Raw genomic sequence first — 25,183 nt, forward strand, 5'->3', positions numbered from 1 at the left:
TACTTGGTTAACGTTCAGTAAAGATTTCTTTGAATGAATTAATGAGGAGATAACACCACCATGCAAAGAAAAGCCATGACAGGAAGCCACTGAGCACCAATATGTGAGGAACTAAATCACTGTGGCAGATTAAATGCCTCCCCCCAAATAAAACCCGGATAATCCCCACACCAAGAGTTAATCCAGACTCTCTCAGGCCACTCCAGGTTAGCATACCATTTCCCCTCTTCTAGGCCCACACTCTCACCCACCTCTTTGCTTAACCAAAAGCAGGTGGGAGAGGGGAGCAGGTGGGCACTGCGGTGTGACCAGCACCCAGGAGCAGGGAGGACAGAGCTGGCAGTGGCTGCCAGAGGGATTAGAGTAGGGGATGGACTGCAGCCAGTACAGGCAAAGAGCCTGGGTCTCAGGATATCAGAGGAGACTCCAGGGATGGGGCAGGCCAAGGACCAGTGACCACAAGCAGCAGGGAGGGCCACAGGAGGCCTGCCAGAGTTCCCCCAGGCCACAGCAGGGCGAGGCTCTGGCCAGCCTCCCAGCCCCACCCACCTTGACCTGGAAGCTGGGGGCAGCCCAGATCCTGGTAGCTGCTGCCCTCTGCTGGCCGCTGCTCAGAGGTGCAATGCTCCCCACTGCTACTCAAGAGTCTATACAGAACTTGAGGCCCCTAGTGCTATGTGGAATCCCCCCAGTGTCCCCAGGCCTGCTCTGAGAATGATTCCAACATCCTCATGGGACCAACATGCTGCCTGAACCCCCTTACACTGTACCTCCCCCTGGTTTCTCTACAATTGCACCCTCCTGCTAAGGCCCAATCCCTGCCTCCTCAGGACTGGTCCCCACTCCCTCACCTGTGCTCTCAGAACTCTCCAGAGCTTTCATGACAGACTCCCTGCATGGCAACTATGTGTTGATGGCTCTGTCTCCTCCAGAGGACCGGGCTCCGTTAGCCCTCATCCTTCATGGGAATTGGCTATTTCATTGTATGATTCGAGGAGTATGGACACAAATCAGAAGAAACGTTTGATATATTTATTTATCAAAATGTTCACAAACCTGACCTCATTTGTCAACGAAAAACACACAGCCAGGACACACACACCAGGCCTTGGAAAAGGCTGTCAAGTACTTTGAAGGACAGGAAGGAATGAACAGAGCTGGGTGGACTTTTGGTTTCACTTTTAGGGCTTTAAGGTGGGGCAGGGGCTCTGGTCCCACAACTGGGGAAGGTAGAGGTCTGAGAAAGGCAATAAATAGAACCCCAGTCCCAGGCTGCTTTGGTACATTGTGGGTGCATCCCTGCACGTGGCCCTGGCCCTTAACCATTGCAGGAGCCAGGAGAATTGGGGTCAAGGCAGCAGGCACAGGCAGGACAAATGTCCCTCCAAGTAGCCCCAGGCACCCTGCAGGGCACAAGGTAAGACTGTGTCAGGAGCTGCAGCCCCTAGCGGTCCATGTCAGAGGGTACAGTCTTTTTTCTTGTCCGAACCTTCAGGGAGCGTGAAGTGCCCTGGGGGAGATACCCGGCACTCTATGAGACATGTGGGCTGGAGAACTGGCTGGGCCCTCCTTCCCCATGTCCTCCTCCCCAACACTATCCGGTTCTCACAGCTGACCTCTCGCACCGGTGGCTTCCTCTTGACCACGCGCAGGCTCTGGCTGCGGCTCAGCGGCTTCTCTCGTGGCCAAGCTGGTGGCCGGGGAACTGCCTCAGTATCTGACCAACACTCATCCTCTGTGTCACTGTTCTGCATGCCCCCTGCACAGTACCCTGTGTGGAGGACAGGTTGGGGCAAAGCCAAAGACCTGGGGCCAGGCTTTCCTCTAGCCCTGAGGGAGCCACACTTGTATGGGGGATGCCATGCTCTCAGAATGGCTCAAGGTCCTCTTCCTACTCACCAATGGGTGGCCTCTGGCGGGGTACCTGGTCCTCCAGGTAGAGGGGGTCTTGGTAAGTGGGAACAGGGGCATCAGGGATGGCACGCAGGTCCTGCATGGAGAAGCTCCGCAGCCTGCCAGCCAGCGCACCCTGACTCTGAGAGGGAGGGAGAGGCTATGAGGGGAAGGGGCTTCAGCAGGGAAGCTGCCCAGGGAAATCAAGAGCCCGCCACAGCTAATCATTGCAGCTGGGACTCAGCACTGAAAGCAACCCAGCAACCTTCTGGCCACGTGCCTTTGTGGTACCAACAGGAAACCAAGGCCAAGAGAGTGGGAACAACTGCTCACGCTCAGTGTCAGAGCCAGGAAGGTCTGCACTTCTAGCTCCATGCTCCTGCCAACACCTCCCCCTTCTCACCCCTGCTCCCAGCTGCTTTCTCTGGGCTCCCTGGCAGAGGAGCTGGACAGGTGGACAGGCCCAAAATGCACTGGGAGTGGATGGAAGCTGGGGACCAGAGCACCTTGGTGGCAGCCTGCACAGCAGCTGAAGCGGCAATGTTGAGGCTCCGCTTTCCAAAGCTGAGCATGGTCTCATAGCTGCGCTCCTTGGCCTGCACGATGTATGCATCAATTTCCTGCAGACCCAGGGAAGGAGGAGGGCTCAGGCAGACAGCCAGAGTCCCTCTCCCTCTGCAGACCCTAAGAAGCCATGATTGTCACGCCTCCTAGCCCACCCCCACCCAGTGCCCAGAAGCCACAGATCTGGGCCCAGAAAACACACCAAGGGCAAAGCTCCCCACTGCTCGCCCACCCCACCATCCCTAAACCAAGTTCCAGCCTCAAAAGTCATCCATACACACCCCCATTTGATTATCCCAGCAGATGAGGTAGGCTTAGCCCAGTCAAGGGCCTGCACCTTAGCAAGATTGGGATGAGTGCCCAGGTCCAGGGCTCTTTCCCTCATGCCCACCCGTAAGCCTCCCTCCCCACATCCCCCAGGGTACCTTCTCATGGCGGGACAGGGATGGGTGGACAAACTTGCGGTAAAGCAAGCTGGCTCCCTTGGTGTAGGGCGAGAGCAGCCACAGTACAAAGGCCATCTTGATCTCATAGTAGAAAGGGAACCTGTCAGAACATGGGGCAGGAGGAAGGAGCAGCAAAGTGAAACAAGCAGACAGGCCAACGCAGGGCCACCCCCACCCTGCAGCCTGACGACCCCTGCACCCATACCAAGAGATGAAGATGTCTGTGACGATCTCTGCTGCCATGAAGAGCGCAAAGACAATCCAGTACATCATCCAGCGCACCTGTAGGGCAGAGCACACAGAGGTCAGGGCAGAGCACACAGAGGTCAGTGCACAGCTTGCCAACTCTCATGCCCGGCTGGCCCAGCCCAGAGATTCCCGAGAGCCTGTTCTGCTTCACTGCTGCATTCTCCCACTGTCTGGCTGGACAGGAGGCTCTGGGACACTGCGGCTCATTCCTGTGCCCACCGCAATGGCTTCACCCACAAGACCCTGCACAGACACCCTGCCAGCCTGCCCTCCATGCACACCCACCTGAACAGCCCTATTCTCCTCTTCCCCACTGCACTCAGGATGTGCCACATGACCATGCCCCTGGGACAGGGGGGAGCCCAGCTTAGACCTTCCCCACCTTAGCAAGTTCTGCTACACACCCCCACTCCAGAACTCACATATTCACGAATGTTCTTGGTCTTCACAGCCTTATAGGAGGCATAAGCTGGATACAGCATCCCAAACACCAGCCTGGAAGAGAAGACATGGGCAGCATGAGGGGCACCATGCCCCCCACCCAGGGGACTGTCTACCCCCACTGGGGTGCGAGGTGGCCGTGCATGCCCTGTTTTTCCTGCTTGGCTTGCACAACCTGTGCCTTGAGTCAGTCCCTGAAGGCCACCACCCCATTCTGCTGTTTACAAACATCACAAGCCTGCCCAGGCCTGCAGCAGTGCCCATGGGTACATGCGGAGAGCACAGACACTCCACAAAGTAGGTGAGAGCACCACACTGTCCCCTCCTATGGGCATGCAATCAGGCCCAGGGCCACTAGGCCTGGCAATGCCTGGCTGCAGACAGAAATATTCCAGCCAGGTGTTGCAAGTACTCAGAGGTGAACAGCAGGACTGAGTGAGGAGGGTGACACCAGGGTGGTGGTGAGTCATGTGACAGCTCAGATGAGAAGCAGGCACCTGCATTCTCCACCCACAACGAGCCATATTGCTTTGTTTGCCAAGGGGCTGTCGGTAGGCCTGCGGCCCTCCATCCTGTGCATCTGTTTGCAGTGTTTGTGTGCACTTATGTGCGCGTGCGTGGGAGGGGTTCGCTCAGCCAATGAGACCGGGAGATGGGGGTCCCAAGGCGGGTATACCTACGACCCGCGTGGCATGCCCGTTAACCCTTGCGGAGAGTGTAGGGGCGAGGCGCGAAGGGACTCAGAAAGTTCCCACCCCCACCAGACGTTCCCAGCTTCCACTCCAGGGGTGGGATGGCACCCCCCGATAGAAGGGGGCCTGAGGGCGGCCGTACTCACACCACAAGGCGACAGATCATCCAGGACACCATCCTGCCAGCCTTGGGGACGAGGGGAGAACCCCAGGAAGACGTGCAGAGGGTCGGTCACGCCAGGGCTGGGATAGGGGGAAGGATCCGTGAAGTGCAGAGACCAGAGGGGCGGTCCAGCTGCCTCTGGGCCGAGGCGGAGCTGCTGCCCACAGACTCCTACTCTGCAGTTCCGGAAGCCTGGAAGATTAAAGGCCAGTGGACTGGGAGCCGCAGCAGGGAGGAAGCCGCTTCTGGAGCGGATACTGGCAGGTGAGCGCCGCCGCGCCGGTCGGGCAGTTGCGGTTCCGTACCGCACTTCCTGCCGCGGAGAACCAAGCGTTCGACCCTCGCCGAGGCGCTGCTGCTGGTCTCGCGCTTAGGTGGAGGTCCCAGCCTTGTTCGTACCGGTCGCCCGGCTCTCAACACGCCGGAGTACCAGCGCCCGCCTGCGGGGAGGAGTTTGCAACTCACTTGAAAGTTGCACAGAACTAAGTGCTGCCCAACCCCTGCGCTCCCGCGCGCTGCGCAGGCGCGGTGCGGCCTCGAGGGGGCGGGGCGAGGGCGCTGCGCGGCGGCCATAGGTTGGTCCCCTAACGAGGCCATTCGCGTGGGGGCCCACCTTTGCTAGCAGGAAAGATTAGGGTGTGCACAGCAAACACTAAAAAGGGAGTGGGGAAGTGGGAGGAGGATGAAGAAAATCCGCACTCTAGAGTTTTCGAGGCTCATTAATGGTTCCCTCCAGCCTCAATTTTCTCTCTATAAAATGGGCGTGAGATGAGTAGGGATTCCCCCGCCCCGCAGGCTTTGGAGCAAGCTGGAAAGAAGTCCGGGCCTTACAGCACCTAGTCTCCCAGATCAGTGAGCTTCTCAAGGGTGCCGTTAAACAAGAAAGGAGGCGGGAATGGGGGAGAGGGAATCTGAGAGACTCGTCATCCCCACAGGGGGCTTCAGGAGTTCACTTCTTTCCGTGGCAACTCTCCAGAGCCCTCACATCTGGGCAAGCTGATCGGGATGACCTGAGATTTGTGGGTACCGCCCCCAGCTCCCAGCGGAGCCTTCTTCAACCAGAAGTTTGAAATTCCATCTACTCTGAGTCAGGAACGCAAATGTCCCTGGGATATGTTGTATCCCTGTGACAACTCATTAATAACAAAGATTGCCCTTTTGTAATGTATTTTTGTACAAGGGGCCTAATCTTTACAAAGATCCTTTTTACCATTTAGGAAATACCACGCTACCCCGTGGTATTTGCTGGCTATCACTAAATGCTTGGCTTGATCAGGCTTCTGAGGGGTCAGCAGTGGCCAGCTGAGACTGACCTTTGGAAGGGGGGAGGGACATGGAACTGGAGAAGTTCCGCTGGGAGGGAGACAGATACCTAGAAGAAGTAGGAGGCCCTAAAAAAGAGGGCCAACTTTGCTGCTGCTGTGTGGGGTTTCATTCTTCGGGACATCTTCAGCTTACTGCCTCAGTTGCTCCCTCTGAAAAGGTGAAGAGCAGTGTCTCCCACCACCATACGCTGGAGAGAGGGTAGAAGCAGAGCTGTTGGGGTATGTGGGGGTGGAAACACAGCTTTTTATTAGAGCCATAGTTAAAACACCCACCACCTATTGAAAGGATGGAATAGGTAATGATGGGGCCAAGGAAAGCAGGCTTCTAGGGGATAAATAAACACACACAGTGATTATGTGGTCTTAATTATTATCATCAACTTTATTGGTATTGCTGGGCGTGAGAGTTCACAGTGAAACCAGCCCACAGGAGAAACTCCCCCCAGGCCCCAGTCTCCTCCCTTCCTAACCACCCCACACATGCACTCAGCCCCCCAACACGCAGTGTGGGAACCAGAAATGCCAACAGCTGAGGATCCCCTAGGAATGTCCAGCCACCATCCATCTCTAGGCACAGACATTGTTCTCTAGGTGAAAAGTGTCCTGAGTCTCCTGGGAGGAGTAAGAATGTGACTGAATAGGGACCAGCTCAGGGAGGAGTAGGGGGTTATAAGAGGAAGGGGGGTAACTGTGCACATGTAAATCTTGGGTCCTTTGCTGCTTGCTGCAGAACTAACTGCCCCTCCCTTCTGCTGCCCTCTGGAGCCACACACCTGGCCTCTCTCTAATCCTGTTCCCCAGGAAGGGTTCTCCTGTGCCCACCTTAAGCCCACACATCTGGGATGTTCTCACATGGAGACTCCTGGTCCCAATGCCTCTGCTTGGGAAATCTAAGGGATAGGATGTCTGATGTCTGCTGGTCACAGCAGGCTTAGCATGGAGGAAGGTGAATCTGGCAGCTGAGAAGTGTCCTCCTCCTTGGCTTTGGCAGAGTGAGTGGACCTTGCCTCTTGCAGCCTTTGGTCTGGAGCTGTTGACACAGTCACCCAGTTACACTGGGTTGCTAAGCAGCTCTCTGGACACACAGACAAGCCCAAGGGCAGGTGACCAGATAGGCACACAGCAGAGATCTGGACATTCAAGGGCTAAGGGAATGAAACATCTCCCACCCCTTGGAGGAGCTCCCTCCTGGGGGGAGCAGCTGTCAAAGTGATATTTGTCTTTCTTCTGGGCAACAGAGTGCCAATGTATCTGGAAAACTCAACCCTGGCAACTTCTCCCAGGCACATGACAGGGCACATTTCCCACTTGCAAAAACAGAACAGGCCTTCCCAGGATGATGGGGGTACCCTCTAGACCAGTGGTTCTCAACCTTCCTAATGCTACGGCCCTTTAATATAGTTCCTGTGGGTCGTGACCCACAGGTTGAGAACTGCTGCTCTAGACCAAGTGCACTTGAACGTGGCTTCAGGAGATGGAAACCCAGATGAATCATCTATTGTGAGAAGTGGTCAAAGCAGATTGGCTGGTAGCTAAGACTATAGGTAAGATACGGGGCATAAGGCCTCTGAGACCAAAAATGGGTAAGAAACCCTCACCCATAGACAGCAGTTGTCCCCAAAGATTAACCTTCTTCTCTTACACCAAACACCCTTCTCTGAACCACCTCTGTATATCCTATATTCCTGTAGACCAATATAATAATTATATGCCAGCCAGGCCTAGTGGCTTATGGCTGTAATCCTAGCACTCTGGGAGGCCAAAGTGGATGGATTGCTTGAGGTCAGAAATTCAAGACCAGCCCGAGCAAGAGCAAGGCCCCCGTCTCTACTAAAAATAGGAAAACGACGGGCGTGAGGCAAGCGCCTATAGTTCCAGCTACTCAGGAGGCTGAGGCAAGAGGACTGCTCAAGCCCAAGAGTTTGAGGTTGCTGTGAGCTATGATGCCACAGCACTCTACCCTGGGTGATAGAGTGAGATTCTGTCTCAAAAAAAAATGATATGCCAGATACTATTCTAAGGGCCTTACATGTATTAACATATATTTAATGCATTTAATCTCATGATAAATAACTTTTCCAGGTAGGTATCTTTTTTTTTTTTTTTGGCCGGGACTGGGTTTGAACCTACTACTTCCGACATGTGGGGCCGGCACCCTACTCCTTTGAGCCACAGGCGCCGCCCCCAGGTAGGTATCTTGATACCCATTTTATAGATGAGGAAACTGAGATGTAAACGAGCTAAGTAACTCAGCGGAGTGTTACTAACTGGTTACTAGCTGGTTTCCACAGCTAGTAAGCTGGCAGAAGCAGGATTCCAAAAAATGGGTTTTGTTGTTTTACAGGAGAAGCTGAGGCTCAAGGAAATTAGTTGACTTGTTGAAATCTCACACCAAGTGAAGGGACTGTGTTCAAATTCAAACCCATGTTATCTACACTCTACTGCACACCACTGGCCCCCATTCTCCCTTTTTCTGGCTGTCTGTGAGCTTCCAGAGCTCCCAGGCCATCCTGAGCTCACAAGTGCTCCCTGCAGGGCAGAGAAATGAAGGGCATTTGTGACATGTGAAAGCTGAAAGGAGCCCTGAAAAGGAAAAGTCCCCAGAGAAGGGATATGACCTGTCCTGCGTCACACAGCCAGCACCCCTATCTCCATCTTCTGTCCCTTACACTGTCACTGACCCTCACAAGGCTGCAAAAGGACTCCATTTACTCAAGTCCATGGAAGAGAAAGGCTGACAAGAAGAGGTCCCACAGTTCAATAACACTCCCCACCTTTTTTTAGACGGGATCTCACTCTGTTGCCCGGGCTAGAGTCCCATGGCATCATAGCTCACAGAAATTTCAAATTCTTGGGCTCAAGTGATCTTCTTGCCTCAGCCTCCCAAGTAGCTGGGACTACAAGTGCCAACCGTGACTCCCAGCTAGTTTTTCTATTTTTAGTAGAGATGGGGTCTCACTCTTGCTCGGGCTGGTCTTGAACTCCTGAGCTTAAGTGATCCACCCACCTCAGCCTCCCAGAGTGCTAGGATTACAGGCATGAGCCACCGAGCCTGGCCTAACACCCCATTTTGACATCAGTGCTTGTGTGTTCTTCCCAAGGCCCTGTCACTCCTACTGACGGTGGCCATTGCTCTGCCCTGGGTCCCATGTCTGCCCCCTGCTGCCCCCCTGCCCTTGTCATGGGCTTTCCTGACTCCATTCTCAGTGATGGTGAAGGACCTGACTGCCCACAGGGGCTTGGGTGTGTAAGATGTGCCCAGGTCCCAGAGGACCTTAATGTCAGGCAGAGAGCCAAGGACTTATGCGAGAAGAGCGAGGAATCAAGGCAGGTTCTGGGGCAGGGGATGGCATGATGAAATATGTTTTAGGAAAGATGGAGAAGCAGTGGGCAGGGAGGAGTCTGAGGGACCCAGGATAACAATGATGGGGGAGGGTTTGGATAAAGATTGTGCCAGGGAAATGGCAAAACCAAAAAGTGCCCGCTAAGAAAAGCTTTGGGGCAAAGAATAGAGAGGACTCAGTGGCTGACTTAATATGGGGAGATGTTACCCAGGACTCCAAGGAACCTCACCTAGGGTGGAGGACGGCAGCTATGACAGAGATTTTCCCAACTGAGGAGCTGGGGCCTGGTGGTACAAGGACTTGTCTTTGGCCATGCAGGTTGGAGTTGACCCAAGAGAGGGACAAGTCTTAGTGGGTCCCAAGACTATAATCTACAGAAAGGGACACTTGGGCTGTGACTCAACCCCAGGTGGCAAAGACTTGTCACACTGGTCCAGCACCTAAGTGTCATCACCATGAACTCCTGACCACAGCCCCCGGTGGTGGTGGGGGTGCTCCCTTGTCTGAGGAGGAAGAGGATCTAGGTACCCCCCAATGGGAAGCAGGGCAGACCCTAGCTCTGTTCTCAGTGAAAAACTCTGATGACACCTGAGAGCCAACAACAGGGTGGGAACTTTTTATTTGAAGGTAGTGAATCACAGCATTGCCCCCCCAGTGTCTTGGCGCCCTGCCACAAGGAGCGACACCCGATCTGGGTACCTTTTGCACCAGCCTGGTGTCTCAGAGCAGTCCAGGCCCAGCAGACAGCAGAGGGCAGCAGCAGTTCAGTTCCTGGGGTGCCTCCCACAGGCCCCTCACCCCATCCTCTGAAAGGCTGTGCTCCTGCAGTGCCAGGAGCCAAATACACCTCTGGCACCGTCACAGGTAGCTCGGGCGCTTGCAGCTTCTCGTCACTTGAACTTGTCTAACTCTTACACCCACCCAAGAAGCCAGCACAGCTCAGAGGCCACATCCCAAAGATGGGGGAACCAGGGGATGGTCCCAGCCTGAGGATGCAACAGCTACAGAAAGAAAAGCAAAAAGGTTTTCAGCTGAGGGGGCCTCATGAACCTGGGATTCAGGGCAATGAAGGAAACTCCACTGAGAACAGAGACCAGCACTGGACAGCGCCCAGAATCTGCTGAGGCTGTCTTTATTATTGCCTTGGGCAGAGGGGTCTTGCCCCCAGGAGGCCATGTTGGCTCTCTGAGGCTGGCACCACTGTCCCCATTTCTTATCAGCTGTGGGGTGAGCATATGGGGGTGAATGGAGGAGGGACAGGTACTGTGGCCCCTCTAAGCACAGAGGCAGGGGAACAGAGTGGGCCCCTCTATGCGCAGTGTACAACAAGGGGAGTATAGACAGAGAGGGAACTGAGTGTGCCCGTTCAGAGTCCACGAGTGTGTGCAGCAAGGGCAGGCAGGGGTGAGTGCACCCAGAACAGCCACGGGCTGCAGTGGGAAACCCGAGCAGGTAAACAAATGCCCGGAACACCGACAGGAGAGACCGGAGGGTCAGAAGGAGAAGCCTAGCGACAGGAGGGTCCGGTCACCCCTCTTTCCAGTACCCCACTGGCACCACAGATACGCATGAGACAGGGAGGCAGAGTGTGGGGAAGGCAGCAGAGTGAGGGGGCCTGCAGGCAGAATGGAGGACACAGATGTTCAGGGTTCTGGGTGTGCCTTGTGTTTGCAGGAGCTCATGCTGCCAATAGAGACAGTAAGTGGCTCCCCTGGGCCAACACATGGGGTATGCTGTGCCCACTGGGGGGGGTGTGTACTCAAGGGCACAGGTGCAGGTTAGACACACGTGTCTTCACAGGGGCACATCTGCTGTTCATGGAGGCTCCTACCCAGCACCCAGAAGCCACCTGAGGAGCCCAAAGGCTTTGCATGCCCCTAGGCACTGAGATCCACCACCACGTGTCGGTACACCAGCGTCTGTCCCTTGAAGCTGGGGGCCAAGAGCAGCTGGGCGTCCCCGGCAGGCACATAGCAGAAGGCCCGTGGGGCCTGCACAGCCAGCTCCTGGAACCGTACAAACTTCTGTCGCCCCTCATCCCACTGATAGATCTGGGTGAAGGAGAAGTCACTGCCCAGGGCCAGGTAGCGGCGGCCACCCACGAGGAAGGGTTGGAGAGCCAGAGAGCCCCGGGAGGGCAGGGCCTGCACCTCGGAGAAGCGGGTGCCCTCCCAGCGCAGGATCTTGGAGTCACCGATGTAACGGCTGAGGCACAGGTAGCTGTCGCGACCAGCACGGAAGTGTTTCACAGCCTGGGCATCAGGCACCTGGGTCACCTCACCCTGGGCCACAAACTGCTTCTGGGTGCGACTCCACTGATAGATGACAGGTGCCTGGGAGCTGCTGGACACAATCAGGCGTGGTTTGCCCTCGCCATCCACAAACTCAAGGTCAGTGTCACGGTGCCAGGCGTGCAGGGCCTGGTGGGAGTAGAAGCCATTCTGGTGCCAGCGGTAGAGGCTGGTGGCACCTGCCTTGGAGCTGTCAGCCACAGCAAAGTACCAGTCACCGTCAATGCGGAAGGCCTCTAGGTCATTAGGCTTGCGCACGCGCTGTGGGTCGATGTCCTGCAGCTTGGTGAAGTGTGTGGTGTTGGGGTCCCAGTGGTAAATGTAAGAGCCACCAAACAGCTGAGCCACCACCACGTACAGCTGACTGTCCACCACCATCGGCTTGCAGTGCACTGCTGAGGGGGCTGCACCAGGATAGAGGCAGGTGATGTCAGGCAGGCCTCAGTTCCCAACCTCTCCCACCCCCTTAAAGGAGATCAGATCCCTCCGAACTTGGGCCAGGACCAAGGCTTTCTCCTATAATATTCCACCCCCACTAAAGTTCACCCACTAAGCACTCAATCCCTTCTCATTGTTTCACAGCTAATAATCAGTTTTAGTATCATGCTCACTCCACCCTTGCCCCCAGAGTTCAAATAAGGCTGACACTAAGCACAAAATAGGTGTCCCTAGATGTTGACTGATTGCTTAACCATAATGTCAACTATTGAATTTTTATGTGTAGACACTGTGCTAAGTGTAAAAATGTATTATCTCAATGAGGAATTAATCCTGCTGAAAAGGACCCTATTACTTTTCCATTTCTTTTTTCTTTCTTTTTTTTTTTTTTTTGGTTACTTTTCTATTTCACAAAAAAAAAAACTGAGGTTCAGAGAGAATAAGTAACTTTCCCGGAGCTACCCCACTGGTGAGTGGCCAGGCAGAGGCAGGAAGAGTTTGAGTAGATTTTCAAGATCAAAATGATGAGGTTTGCCTCGTGGTGCAGGAAAGCATGTCCTCTCAAGAGTTCTTCTTTCTTTTTTAACTTTTTCATTTTTTAGACAAGGGATCCCACATTGCTCTGTGCTGGAGGGCAGTGGTGTAATCATAGCTCACTGTAACTTTGAGCTTCTGGGATCAAGTGAACTTCCCACTCAGCCTTCCAAGTAGCTGAGACTACAGGTGCAAGCCACTATACCTGGCCTGAAGTTTTCTGTGGGGGAGTTATTTATACTGACTTTAAGGGCAATGTAAGTTTTTTGTTTCATCTTGTGTCAGTTCAATCCTTTTTTCTAAATCTATCTCTCCATCCTCCCCTCTGCCACCCCATGTCCAGGCTCCAGGGTCTCTCCACTGGTCTGACTCTGTGTCCTGCCTCATACCTAGCCTTTTCCCATGCCAGAAGCTTCCATGCTCTTCTCAAACCTTTTCAACGACCTGGCCTTCATCAACCTCTGGTCTACCCACTACTCCCCACGTTGAACCTCATGCTGCTTGTGATTTACATGCACACACTTTCATGCTAAGGTGTTGCACATCTTCTTGACTTTGTTCATGCCATTCCCTCTGCCAAAATACCCCCTTTTTTAAAATTCCTAGCTAAGTCTTTCTCAGTCTTCAAGATTCAGCTCAAACTCAGTAGACACAAAACTGAGCTAAGCAGCCGCTCCTACCTCCTCTTCCAATTTCCCCGGCCCCACCTAGTTACTAAGCCAGGAACCTGGGCGTCACCTTTCCATCCTCCCTCCCACTTAATCCTTCAAGATTTAACTTAGGTGTCCCCTCCCCAGGAAGCCTTCTCATTGCCCAGGGTAGGCATCGTCTTTGTGCTGCTAGAGCGTAATGTCCATTATCTTCCTCTTGACACCTACCTGTTGTGTGGATGTTACCTGTGTATGTAATAGGCTGCCCCTCAAAGACAGGAAAGTTCTTATGGGTAGAGACCATATCTCATCTATCCCCATACTTATGGGAACTCTAGTAGAGTTGAATGATGGAACCAGCCAGGGCCAGCACTGTCAGGTTGGGCTAGGTACCTGGGATTCTATCATAGTCTCGGAGCTGCCGTTCAACATAGTCCCACTTGAGGACAGTGCAGGCACTGACACCTGGCTGGGCAAGAGCCAGGTAGAGGTCACTGGAGTAAAGGAAGGGCTCAGCCGACACTGCTGGGAAGGGCAGGGTCTGGTACAGCACAAAATCTGCAGGGGCGAGAGGTGTGTGGGGCCTGCGTTACTCAGGTCCAGAGGGAGAAGGGAAGAACTTGTTGGGTGATGGTGATTGCCTGATGCTGAGGCTCGGTGATGCGGGTAGGTGGGGGTGGCGGATTCAGGCAGCTTCTGCGAAGCTGCCATGGGGCCGATGCCTAAGGCAGGGGCATCTCCTACCCGTGGTGATGCAGTCGAACTCCCGCAGTGGCAGGTCCTGCACCTTGTGTTCCTGGAAGCGGGGTGGGCTGGCGCAGTAGATGGGCGCCACTGTGGTGTTGGTGTGTGCCAGCCACTCCACCAGCCACTTCACCTTGCAGTCACAGTTGAGGGAGTTGCCCCGCAGGTCCCTGGATCATAAAGGCAGAGAGGGGCAGGCTCTCAGGGCTCTGCCCAGCCAGCCTCTGTAGGTTTCCAGAGGTAGATCCCGTTAAGGCTGCTGTGAGTAATTCACATCAATCTTTGTGCCAATTAAAGTTCCCCTCCGTGTGGACGCAGCCCTGCAGACACAGGGTTGGCCAGCACAGTGTAGGCTCACCCACTCACCTCTTTGGCCAGGTGCCTTTTGCAGTGTACAGCCTGAACAGCTGTATGTTACATCCCTGTTCCTTCAAGCCTCCCCTAATCCAAGGCTTTTATTTTCTTGTGTAAATAATGATAAGTGATTGTGATTATGCTATAGGACTTTAATGTAGAGCATATCAAACATATATATCACAAAAATGGAAAAGCAAGGATCCAATGTACTCAATACTAATATGAAGCCAGTACATGAACTAATACACACCCACACACACAAGAGAAAAACTCAATTCAATTCAAGTTGGGGAGTAGAGGAGGAGGAGGGGATTGGTGTGCTCCCAGCTAATGGGCACAATGTAAGGGTGTATGATGGCATACTTCCTGAGTGCGGGACACAGCTACAGCAGGGACTGTACCTAACAAATGCAAACATCATAACCAAATCGTTTGTACACTCATATTCATCTGAAATTTAAAAAATAATATTTATAATGCAAAAAACAAATCAATACATTTTAAAAGCATATATTTTAAAGACGTACACACATCTCAGGTGTATTTTGAGAGGAACCCCAATTTGGAAGGCTACCATCTCCAATTTTGCCTTTTCAGAGTCCCCCTCAAGTCCAATCCCCCCAGCCTCTCAAGAGCTTGTGATCTCCCAAGTTCTGACTCCTGTGCCCCCCACCCCCCAGATGCACCCTCTCTGGCACAATTGGGAGAGGGAGAACTCAATCAGGCCTTACAAGTCATTCAGGATGTCCAGGGGCCGAAAGATGTCTCTGGGTAGTGTCTGGAGGTTATTATTGGCCAGTGAACTGCAAGAGAGAGCCCTGGGTCACCCAAAGAGTGTGATCAAGGCCAAAGGCCACAGGAGATACTGGGCTTCAGTCCAGGGTCTGTATGAGTGTGATGTACTCACAGGTGTGTCAGGGACTTGAGGCCTCGGAAAGTGTACTTGGATAATGCCCAGATGTCATTGTTCTCAATGAAGCTGGAGGAAACAAGAACTTGCCTCAGCTGTGGCTTGGCAGTCCTAGACCCCAAGCAGCAATTTTCCTACACCCCAGGCTAGATTCTAGCCCATGGCTCTAAGACAGGCCACACAGAACATCAAGTCTGTAGTGACAGGGCACCAGGCAGGATGATATAGGCAGAATGAGTGAAGCAACCTTCTTCTGCTTGGATTCTGTAATCAGAGGACTTGAGGGCTCTTGCCTCCCAGCCCCCCTTCCAGTATTCTCATCACCCCCAGCCCCTTCACCCCCAGGCCTGGGCTCCCTTTCCCTCCCACACACAGGTACTGCAGGTGTGACAGTCCTGTGAAGGCGTTGTCTCCAATCAGTGTGAACTTGTTGGAGTTGAGTAACCTGGGGAGACAAAGGAAGAATTAGAGCTCCTGGGACGTGCCTGCTGCCCCAGCCCCAGCCCACTGCCTCAGCTCTGGGCTTCCCTGAGATCAGGCGGCATTGTAGCCACCCTTGGGGACCCCAGTGGAGAGGTGGGCAGCAAGACCAGGTAGAAGCCTATTCTGGCCCTAGAAGGTTCCAGAGTTCTGCTCCTAAAAATGGTCCAAGGGCAGAGTTCTCCTATCAAGCTGGCTCCTGGCCGTACCCCATAGCATCTCCTCACCCCGTCCCATTCTAGCCCCTCTTGGATCACTGTCCCTCACCAAGAGCACTTAGCAGAATTCCAGACCCTTGGACCATCCCTCTCTTTCATGCTCAGCTCTTCAAATCTGATCTCTGGAGTCACCTGTCTCTAAGACAACTCCCTCATGTGCACCCTCTGGCACCAGCCCAGGCTACTGCACACAATTCCCTTGGGTCTCCAGAGGAGCCCAAGTCCATCCCCCAAAGATCCCCTTTTGGCTTCTGTGCAATCCTAGTTCTCTTTGCCCAATGCTGCCCCCAGCTCCTCCCCACTCCCGGCTGCTCCGCCCTTTGTGGCACATCCTATTGGAGCAAAAGTAAAGGACACCTGCATCTTCACCTCCAGAGGCTGCATCCATCCACTCCCTCTCCCCAGACCAGGATCGTCCCCGTGACCATCCCCCAGCCCACCCTGCCCTTCCATGTGGCCCATCCATACAGGAACTGCAGCAACGGCAAGTGGGAAAATGCTCCATCCTGGATCTCTGAGAAGGCAGCATTCACCAGGGTCCTGCAGGGACAACCAAGTCAGTGAGGCATCTGTAGGGCATCACTGTGCTGGGGCAGTGAGAGAAGGACAAGGCAGTGGCTTCTGTACTCGCTCTCCTGGAAACTCCCCGTTTCTCCAGCCTTGGCCCCCACCTGCATGTCTTTCCCTTCTCCCCCCAAATTCACCACTTCCTGGAACTCTAGTGCTCCCCTCTGCTCCCCTCTCAGCCAAGAGCAGGTTCCATCACCCATCACTTGCAGCATCATCACCCAAACATGCACAACGTGCTTGGTGCTCTTGAGGGATGGGGCCCTGCGGTGGAGGTAGGGACCCAGTATTCTGCTCCCAAGGGCCTCACGGCCTCTCTGTGGTCCTGCAGGCAAGGGGGGGCCCCAAGGCCAGCTGCTGCAAGTGACAGGCAGGCTAGGCTTAGGGCCAAGTGGCTAGCCAGTGGCGGCGCGCACCCCGTGCCAGGATGCTGTGAAAGCATGGCTCACTTTCCACCCCCTCCTCCCACACGAGGAGCCCTTCTGCCCTTGCAGTGACATCACAGGCAGGGGCCCACATGCTCATGTAAACAACCCCCACCCCCAGTCGGGAGCCCCTGCGCACAGTAGGTCTCATGAATGTTGATGGTGGTGATGATTCATTCTTGCTCATAAACTCCTGCCTTCCCCAGCCATGGCGGCTGAGCCAGCAGGACTGCAGGACTCTGTCCCCTGATGCCTGCAGTCTCCAGTCCCAAAGACCCCCCGGAGTCCTGGTTCCCGCACTCCGAAGAGCGCAAGCAGAGGTTCTCCATCCCCTGGCGTGTTCTTTCCCTCCTTTCCCTTCCCACCCTCCGAGGCCAGAGCTGGCCACTCACAGGGAGATGACCTCCGAGGGTAGGCTCCTGGGCACTGCCTTAGAGTCCACGCAGAAGGCGGTGTCCCTGGTGCAGGAGCAGCTGGGCGGGCAGGGGGGCGTCTTGGGGGGCCTCTTGGCTCTGACTTGCAACATTAGGCAGAAGCAGAGCACAGACAGCGCCAGCAGCCGGGAGCCCCGCCTGGCCCGCAGCCCCGCCATGCCGCCTGCAAGCTCTCCCTCGCCGGCGGCCGCGGCCCGGGCCCCACCGTCCCTGTGGCTAAGCCACCCCGCGCACGCGGGCTGGCACCTCCGGGCCACCGGCAGCTGCTGCGGCAGCCAGGGGCCCGCCTGTCGGCGGCGCAGAGCTAGACTCCTCCTGCCCTCGGGCGCCCGCTGCGGTCCCCTCCCTTGCTCGCTCCCGCGAGCCAGCTTGGGAGAGGCGCGCAGAGCTGGAGCCGGAGCCGCAGCCGGGGCAGCCGGGCTAGGCGGACGCGGACTGCGGCGCGGACGGCGGGGGCGCGCGCGAGGCGCTGGGGGAGGCCCAGGCCTGGGAATAGCCAAGGGAAGGAGTAGCGGCTGTATGCCCTACTGGGAGGTCTCTGGGGCCATCCTGTGTGTCTGTGAGTGAGTGCATGTGTGGCGTGTACATGCGCGTTCGGGTATTGGGGCAGGCAGTGTGCACGGGGCACACCTGTCTCTGTAGGCACATGCACAAACTCCTTTGGGGGGCTTTTGGCATTAAGGAACCATGACCTCAGTGTACGGGTATGTCTTTGCACCGGGCCACACATCCTCTAAGCAGAGTGCACAGGCATGTTGCAAGTGATACATGCATATCTAAGCTGATATGCAAGGTTAGAAGTACAAGCGTGTCTTCAGAGGAGTCTTGCATGTGTTTATATCTGAAATCAAATGTGTTTCCACCGGCAGCTGAACAGAATATGCCTTTGTGTTAACAGGAGCTGAAAAGGGAAATGCAGCCGCGGGAGCTGGAGTGGGACGTGTGGAATTCTGGAACATTTCTCACTAAACAGCCACAGCCTGTTGAAGCCAGGAAGCGCCTTGGGCCTCTTCCAGTCCAGCCCTTTAAAAAATGAGGAAACTGAGTCCAAAAAAGAGGACAGCTGAGTTTGATATATCACATCTACTGGGTTTTGTGTACTCTCTGTAGTTAGTCCTCTTAACCTTTTGGGGTAGATGATGTGAATCCCCTTTTACAGGCCTGTGGTTCCAGAAGAAAAAAGTGGCAGAGGAAGGATTTAAGCCCACTCTGCCCAGCTTCAAAGTTCACAGTCATCCTTCTACACCTGGGCACTTCCATATGTGGCTTGGGAACGCAGGCTTCTTTGAGAACTTGTCAGGGAGCCTTTGGGGTCAAAATAATTTTCCTGGGCGGCGCCTGTGGCTCAAAGGAGTAGGGCGCCGGCCCCATATGCTGGAGGTGGTGGGTTCAAACCCAGCCCTGGCCAGAAACTGCAAAATAATAATAATAATAATAATAATCATTTTCCTAATATTGTTGAGCCATTCTTTGCCCTTTTATTTAAATGCATTCACACAAATACCCTGGAATTTTCCAGAGGCTATGTGATGTGTCTTCTCCTAAGCCCCAAATGAAAGAGATTTGCAAAAATATAAATGGCATTCTTGGCTCTAATTTTCTTTTTTGCTCTGTAAAATGGATACTTTCATTTAGAAACATATGTGATTTATATCATAACATATAATAAGTTTCTTATTGCTATTATAAATTAATAAAAATTGAAAAGTATCTCAGGAAATATCAATATATATAACCCACATAAACATAAGCCCTTTAGGGGCCTCAGTATTTTTTGAGAGTGTTAAGAAGTCCCCAAACCAGAGTTTGTGAACTGTTACTCTATACTATGTTGCTTCCCTGGGCAAGGGAGTGACTGTCCTGAGAGACCATGGGCACAGGGAACCTGGCGGTCAGGTACAGAGTTCCCAGTCTTATGCTCTTTCCGCATCAGTAGAGGGATCCACTGTGTGTAAGATGTTTCTCCAGCTGTCCCCAGCCTCTGCCAGCAGGGGATTCTCTGGTCTGAGCTTAAGTCCGTGTTCTCCCAGCCAGGGATGCCCCTGCCCTTTTGATGTCCACTGGCCACTGCCTGTCCAGCTGCCCTGCTGCCCTCTCCATGCCAGCGTGCAGAGAGGGAAGCAGTGGGGGTGGAGAGAGTGGCTGGGGCAGCTGGGCAACTGTCCCCACTGGTCCCTGGCACGGCTCTGCCCAGCACACAAAGGGCAGAGTGAGTCTTGTCCCATTCCCTGCAGCTGAGGGGCTGGTAGGGAAGGGAGGAGAAGTACACAGAGAAGGGGTGGCTAGCATGGGGCTGTCCATCCCCTATGGCTCTCAGAGGGGGAAAACCCAGAGGCAGCTAGGAAGGGGGTCTGGGTCATATTCTTAGCTAGTGAGAATCCTGGGGGATTAAGATGATGATGATGACAACGACAACTGGATTTAACAACCGTGATGTCACTAGATCCTCACAACAGCGTGGGGAGGTGGACAGGCAGTACTAGATCCTATTCACAGATGAACATACTGAAGCCTAGAAAAGCAGAATGACTCACTCTGGGTCCCAGAGCTGGCCAGCAGAAGCACCAAGCCCTCCACATGCCTAAGAAATGAACTAGCCCCCTCATGTTGGTGACAGAGTCTTATCATTGAATATAATTAGATGTTGGCTGTGTGCACGCTCTTTGCCTGGTGGCAGGTTCAAAGACGCCTGGATAAAGCACGCTCCCTTCCTTCCCAGGCCCCTTAGTCTGGCTGGGAAGACAGGGCAACCAGAAGTACCATCCCAGTTAACTAAATGGCAGGTGAAGATGCTGCAGAGAGGAGGAGAATTTCAGAGGCAGGAAGGCACCATGGGCTGGACTTTTGGCCTGCTGCAGGGGTGGCATTTGGAGAGTTAGAAAAGCATTGGGGTGGGCTTTTCAGGAGTCAGAAATGGCTTAAGTATAGGGCAGCAGAGGGCTGTGTGCCCAGCTGAAGGCCCTCTCTCCTTCCTTCTCCAAAGACCCCCACAACCTCTACCACCTCCCCATGAGCATCTGAACTTCACTTATGAAACTTGAAGGCATCCTCCCCTACCCCCTAAACAGGCAAAAACAAGTTTAAGAAGCCATAAAGCCTATGGGGACTACACCCTGAGGGAGGCAGGCAGGGAGACCAAGGGCCTGAGAGAACAGAGGTTTCTTTTGAGGAAAGGGATGCCTTTCCCAGCACCCAGTGATGATGGTAAGCCTTACTCTCAGCACCTGCTCAGAACAAGCCCCATGGCTGGGCAATGCGGCCTCTCGAGATGCCCGCAGGGACCCCGAGATGCCCACAGTTCTTGGCTCTCCCGCTGGCCCGTGGCCTGTCTGGCTCAGACCCAGTGCGTGTGAGTCAGCCAATCAATCCCAGTGTTGCCAGGACAACAGGGACAGGAGTGGGGGCCCTGGGGGTGGGCAGGGGTGGGCACTGCAGGCAGCTGTCTCCTACATCTGGCACCTACACACAGCTGAGGCTGAGCTGAGAGGAACTTCTCCCTATCTCCCCCCACACCCCATACCCCCTCCTCTTCTGTCTCTGTCACTGTCCTGGGATACCCTCTTATTGCTAGAGGCTTAGGCAAATATTTAAAGGGCAGCTGGGGGCCCTTAGGAGGGTTGTGGGAACAAATACTTCCTTCCCTCTCTTCTCCCCTGCCCTTTTCAGGGGCTCTCAGTTCAGATGCCATGCTGTTGTGCAACCTTGAAGCAGGAGAGAGTGTCCTTGTGGGGACAGGAGAGCCTGCAAGGGCTGGAGAGTGGGGGACCAGCTCATGATCAAAGGTCAAGGCCCAGATGGGAATGAACCTGGGGTCAGGGACACGAACTGGGTTGCGTTTTAGAGAGCTAGGCCCAGAATGGGCTCTGATGGACACAGCAAGTGAAGGAAGGCTGAGGGAAAGGGTAAGGCAGCCCAAGTTACTGGCAGATCTGATTTCACACAGCACTCAACTGAGATGGTTTTGGGGAAGGCGGTAGGAAAGAGGGGAGACAAGAAAAGTCCAGAAAGTACATCAAGTTTGGGTGAGTAGCCTCTCAGGGCAAATGTAGGGTGAGAGGGGATAAAAGGCAGAGAGCAGAGGGGTTGGGTGTTGGACCTTTGGGTGAGCAGGCTAGTCAAAAGCAGGAAGATTGGGAACCTGCCAGGGACCACACCCAGCCCTGTGCTAGGCTGTCTGGGAACAAGAAAGCAGCGTCAGGCATGGAATCTGCCATCAGAAGCCTTCAGCTTACAAACAAGTCCAGAGCAAAACACGAAACGCCATACATGAGTAAGAGCTTACCACCAATGGGGACAGAGTTTCCAGAATTATGAAAAGAATGACCAGGGGCAATTCTGAGGTTGGTACCAGATGTGTGGGAGGAGGTGAGGCCAGGTAATGGGTGCCTGATGAGGGAATCCAGCCCTCCCCGGGAAATGCACACTTACGAGCTCCCCAGACTGAGGTCAAAGTACCTCTTGCCTTCAGCTGAGCCTGCTCTGGGCCCATAGGCTCTGCCTCCTTAGCCTACCTCCTAAAACTCATCCTATGTTTGGAGAAAATTCTGCTAGGAAATGTGATGGCCAGACCCTTGGCTGCCTGAGAGGTTCAGCCTGGCAAGAGGACAAGGAAAGCCACAGGGCCACAGGGCCACAGGGCCAGGTGCCAGCAAGGAAGGCAGGCACGCCAGGAAGACACCTACAGTGAGAGGTGCAGATGGCCCAAGGGCAAGTTTGCTCAACTCACCCACATTCACTCTTGCTGGGGCCAAGAGGACTCATGTGCTGGGGCCAAGGGCCCTTCGGGGCTCTTGCAGCTGGCTTATCAGGGCCGTGCCTCTAGAGGGCCAGGAACAAACAGGCTTCAAAGTCAAGGGCTTTGCTGGCAGACAGGGGCCCCAGTCCTTCACCTCTGTTCCCTCTCCCTATAGACACATATAAGATCCTGGTCACACCTGGGAGAAGAAGAGAGGAGAGCACCTGCAGCAGGATGGACATGGGCAGCAAAGAGGTCTTGATGGAGAGCCCACCGGTGAGCATGGACTTGGGAGTGTGAGAGTGTGTGTGTTGGGGGAAGGGAGTTCTGCCTTCCTCATCCTACCCGCCCTCTTTCCTTGCCCAGATTCACGCACTCATCTAACCTAGGACTGTGTTTATTTAGCATGGGACACCAAGACCACTAAGACAGAGTCACTAAGGGGCTGAGAGCCAACCCAGGGAATCTCAGGCTGTAGAAAGCCCTGAGTAAGGACCTCTTGGGAGGTCACGGGGAGCTTCACGGAGAAAATGACATATGAGCTGGAGCTAGAAGAGTAAGTAGGAGCTCAGCAGGTGGAGAAAGAGGAAGGCATCCCAAGAGAAAAGGGCAGTTCTACAAAGGCATGGGAGTGTGAGACAGCCTGGGTCATTGGGGAACAGAGAGAAGCTGATCATAGCTGGGGTGCCAGGGATCTGGGAGAAACACACAGATGAAAAAACTCTCTTGAGTCCCTCCAAACTACATCTTGCTTCTAAGCATCCATGAGTTTGTTGGACTCTAAGCCACCTCCTTCAAAAAGCCATCTCTTGATCTCCTTGGCACATCCATAGCATTGGCTGTTCAGTACTAGGTGGGTGTGGGGTGTGGATCCAGTTTATGACGGAAGAGGAGGGGACATCCTCATGATGTCATGCCTGTCTCCCTGGCTGCCCCACATGTTAGGACTACTCTGCTGCTCCCCGGGGCCGGTTTGGCATCCCCTGCTGTCCCGTGCACCTCAAACGCCTTCTCATCGTGGTCGTGGTGGTGGTCCTGGTGGTTGTGGTGATTGTAGGAGCCCTGCTCATGGGTCTTCACATGAGCCAGAAACACACCGAGATGGTGAGATGGGCTGTTGTGGGGTGGGATGGCAACGGCTATGGGACGTGCTAGACAGTGGGCCTCAGTGGGCTGGGCAGATAGGAAGCTGTCCGAGGGGGCAGGCAGGCGGGGAGGAGGCAAGTGCATAGTTGGGAGGACAGAGGCAGGAACAGGGTGGCAACCTGGCCTGGGCTTCTCCACCCGGCCCTGGCCCACAGTGTGGCAGCTGGTTCCTTCTAGCACTTTAGCAGCTGGTTCCACTCAGCCTCTCTGAGATCTCAGGAAAGGAGGAGGTGAATTTGAGCAGAGGACAGGGGGTGGTGAGGAGTACCCAAGTCCAAGTGAAGGAAGAGGAAGGTCAGGCAGTTTGATCACCCTCCCTAGGTCCTAGAGATGAGCATTGGGGCACCAGAAGCCCAGCAACGCCTGGCCCTGAGGGAGCATGCGGGTACCACTGCCACCTTCTCCATCGGCACCACTGGCCTTGTAGTGTATGACTACCAGCGGGTGGGTATGCCCAGATCGCCTGACCGTGGGGCTGGGGGACCAATAACCAGACTTTGCTAGAGCCATCCAGCTAAGCCACTTCATCCATCTCTCCCCCTCCCCCAGCCCTTTTGTCCCCACCCCATGACTCCCATGCCCAACCTAGAGAGAGTTCCCTGGGTAGGGAGTGGGCCAGGCAGGCATCTCCCAAATGAACTCTATAATGTTCCATGGCCAGCTCCAGATCACCTATAAGCCAGCCCCGGGAACCTGCTGCTACATCATGAAGATGGCTCCAGACAGCATCCCTAGTCTTGAGGCTCTCGCTAGAAAATTCCAGAACTTCCAGGTGGGTATGTGGGTGAAAGGAACAAGCTGTCTCCCTCCCAGGCCTGTTGGGGGGAGTGTCTGAAATGATTATTTGTCACCTGTAGAGCTCTGCTCCTTGGGGGCTGCCAGGTGAGTGCCCCTCTCTACACCCACCTGTACCAACCTTCCCTACCCAGACCTACCCATTGCTGAGCCGCTGGCCCTAGCTGAGCCCACCCCTGTGTGGGGCTTCTGACTCCAGCATAGCCTCCTCTTTATTGATGAGGAAAGTGAGGCTAAGAGAGGTTGTCTAACATGCCTGAGGTCCCACAATAAGGGCTGCAGGTGAGACAGAAACTCAGTTCCCAGACTCTAGATGAAGCGCTCTCTGCAGGCGAAGCCTGCAGCACCCACCTCTAAGCTGAGCCAGGAGAAGGGGCATTACACAGACTCGGTGTCCTCTGGAGGAGACCTGGCCTTCCTGGGCATTGCTGTACACACCCTGTGTGGCGAGGTGCCTCTCTACTACATCTAGGACTCCTCAGGTGAGCAGGTGTGACCACAAGGGCACCCTAAGCACAGTGCCACGTCTGCTGACTGAGCACTGGAGTATCCACTGAAGCCAAGTCATCTAGGAAGCCCAGGGGAGGGAAGCCCCTCTCCCCAATACTCAACAATGTTCCTTTGCTTCACAGGGTCTTGAAAGCCCCAAGGGGACAGGAGAACCCTTCCCCCCAGCAAAGGCCCTTTTGCAGACAGCAAGGAAGTTGCTCGTGCCCACATCACAGGGACTGGCCCTGGAGAAATGGGAGCTTGGAGGAGGACGGGAGCTTGGTGAGAGGATGGGAGTGAGCAGAGGTGGCTCCTATGGGCCAGGGAACTGCTGCCACAAAAGAATAAAGCAACCTGATTGAAAAAATGGTCGCACTTGTATTTCCCGATACCCGTGAAGTCCTGCTGTTGGCGGGGGCCCGGCGGGGGGTCGGCTCAGGGAAGGGTAGGGTCCCAGAAAGGGTAGGAACGGACATTCCTCAGCTGTCCCAGAGCGCTAGGAGATTCCGTCCACCCCGGGCGTGAGAGAGGGGACAGCGGGGAGCCATCCGCAGACTGTCGGCGCCCTCCAGTGGTGTCAACAGAGGAGGGGAGAGACGGCGAGATGGGAGACAGCGAGGGTCGAGAAGGGGAGAGACGGAGAGAGGCAGGCTGAGGGCCAAGGGGGGACACCGAGGGCCCGAGAAGCAGAGGCAACGCACGCGACCTGATAGCGTTGTCCCGCCACGAGAGGGGACACCCGGCAAGCCGCCGCTAGAGGGCCCCTCGCGAGAGCGCCGCCGGCCGGGCACACCGAGGGCCCGCGCCCCCTTCCCGGCCCGCGCCCCGCGCCCCGCGCCCCCTCCCCGGCCCG

The 25,183-nt window shown here is 54.8% G+C and overlaps 3 protein-coding genes across 6 annotated transcripts; 1 reads left to right on the forward strand and 2 right to left on the reverse strand.

Moving 5' to 3' along the window:
- Positions 1–1,017: 1,017 nt before the first annotated feature.
- REEP4 (receptor accessory protein 4) lies at positions 1,018–4,934 on the reverse strand. The gene is made up of 9 exons (XM_053578406.1): positions 4,754–4,934; positions 4,432–4,640; positions 3,575–3,647; positions 3,109–3,185; positions 2,883–3,003; positions 2,400–2,513; positions 1,900–2,035; positions 1,617–1,771; positions 1,018–1,510 (listed from the first exon to the last, which is right to left on the reverse strand). The coding sequence occupies exons 2-9, from the start codon at positions 4,461–4,463 to the stop codon at positions 1,445–1,447; spliced, it is 774 nt and encodes a 257-aa protein (XP_053434381.1). The 5' UTR covers positions 4,464–4,640; positions 4,754–4,934; the 3' UTR covers positions 1,018–1,444.
- Positions 4,935–9,718: 4,784 nt separating this feature from the next.
- On the reverse strand, positions 9,719–17,693 carry LGI3 (leucine rich repeat LGI family member 3). Its single transcript, XM_053578405.1, has 8 exons — positions 17,124–17,693; positions 16,208–16,279; positions 15,415–15,486; positions 15,039–15,110; positions 14,863–14,934; positions 13,775–13,944; positions 13,424–13,588; positions 9,719–11,812 (listed from the first exon to the last, which is right to left on the reverse strand). The coding sequence occupies exons 1-8, from the start codon at positions 17,321–17,323 to the stop codon at positions 10,995–10,997; spliced, it is 1,641 nt and encodes a 546-aa protein (XP_053434380.1). The 5' UTR covers positions 17,324–17,693; the 3' UTR covers positions 9,719–10,994.
- Positions 17,694–20,928: 3,235 nt separating this feature from the next.
- SFTPC (surfactant protein C) lies at positions 20,929–24,683 on the forward strand. 4 transcript variants are annotated; one of them, XM_053578408.1, is made up of 7 exons: positions 20,929–20,947; positions 22,076–22,176; positions 22,846–23,004; positions 23,368–23,490; positions 23,708–23,818; positions 24,173–24,323; positions 24,474–24,683. In XM_053578408.1, exons 1-6 carry the CDS (start codon positions 20,938–20,940, stop codon positions 24,311–24,313), a joined length of 645 nt encoding a protein of 214 aa, XP_053434383.1. In that variant the 5' UTR covers positions 20,929–20,937; the 3' UTR covers positions 24,314–24,323; positions 24,474–24,683. The 4 variants fall into 4 exon arrangements, with proteins under 4 accessions (XP_053434383.1, XP_053434384.1, XP_053434382.1 ...); XM_053578409.1 differs by lacking the exon at positions 20,929–20,947 and adding an exon at positions 21,009–21,067; XM_053578407.1 differs by lacking the exon at positions 20,929–20,947 and adding an exon at positions 21,072–21,187.
- The last annotated feature ends 500 nt before the right edge of the window (positions 24,684–25,183 follow it).

This window comes from Nycticebus coucang, chromosome 24 (assembly GCF_027406575.1).
Source record: "Nycticebus coucang isolate mNycCou1 chromosome 24, mNycCou1.pri, whole genome shotgun sequence".
NCBI lineage: Eukaryota > Metazoa > Chordata > Mammalia > Primates > Lorisidae > Nycticebus > Nycticebus coucang.

What these genes read in the sequence shown, in the direction of transcription:
- LGI3 (XM_053578405.1), bottom strand. Translation starts at nt 17,323, where the DNA reads ATGGCGGGGCTGCGGGCCAGGCGGGGCTCCCGGCTGCTGGCGCTGTCT. An exon ending in CTCAAGTCCCTGACACACCT is followed by an intron (nt 14,935 to 15,038) that starts GTGAGTACATCA and finishes TCTCTCTTGCAG; the next exon opens with TTCACTGGCCAATAATAACC. An exon ending in CTGGACATCCTGAATGACTT is followed by an intron (nt 13,945 to 14,862) that starts GTAAGGCCTGAT and finishes TTTATGATCCAG; the next exon opens with GGACCTGCGGGGCAACTCCC.
- SFTPC (XM_053578407.1), top strand. Translation starts at nt 21,121, where the DNA reads ATGGTTTTGGGGAAGGCGGTAGGAAAGAGGGGAGACAAGAAAAGTCCA. An exon ending in GCCAGAAACACACCGAGATG is followed by an intron (nt 23,005 to 23,367) that starts GTGAGATGGGCT and finishes CACCCTCCCTAG; the next exon opens with GTCCTAGAGATGAGCATTGG. An exon ending in TAGTGTATGACTACCAGCGG is followed by an intron (nt 23,491 to 23,707) that starts GTGGGTATGCCC and finishes TTCCATGGCCAG; the next exon opens with CTCCAGATCACCTATAAGCC.
- REEP4 (XM_053578406.1), bottom strand. Translation starts at nt 4,463, where the DNA reads ATGGTGTCCTGGATGATCTGTCGCCTTGTGGT. An exon ending in CTGTGCAGGCTGCCACCAAG is followed by an intron (nt 2,036 to 2,399) that starts GTGCTCTGGTCC and finishes CCTCCCTCTCAG; the next exon opens with AGTCAGGGTGCGCTGGCTGG. An exon ending in GGAAGCCACCGGTGCGAGAG is followed by an intron (nt 1,511 to 1,616) that starts GTCAGCTGTGAG and finishes TATCTCCCCCAG; the next exon opens with GGCACTTCACGCTCCCTGAA.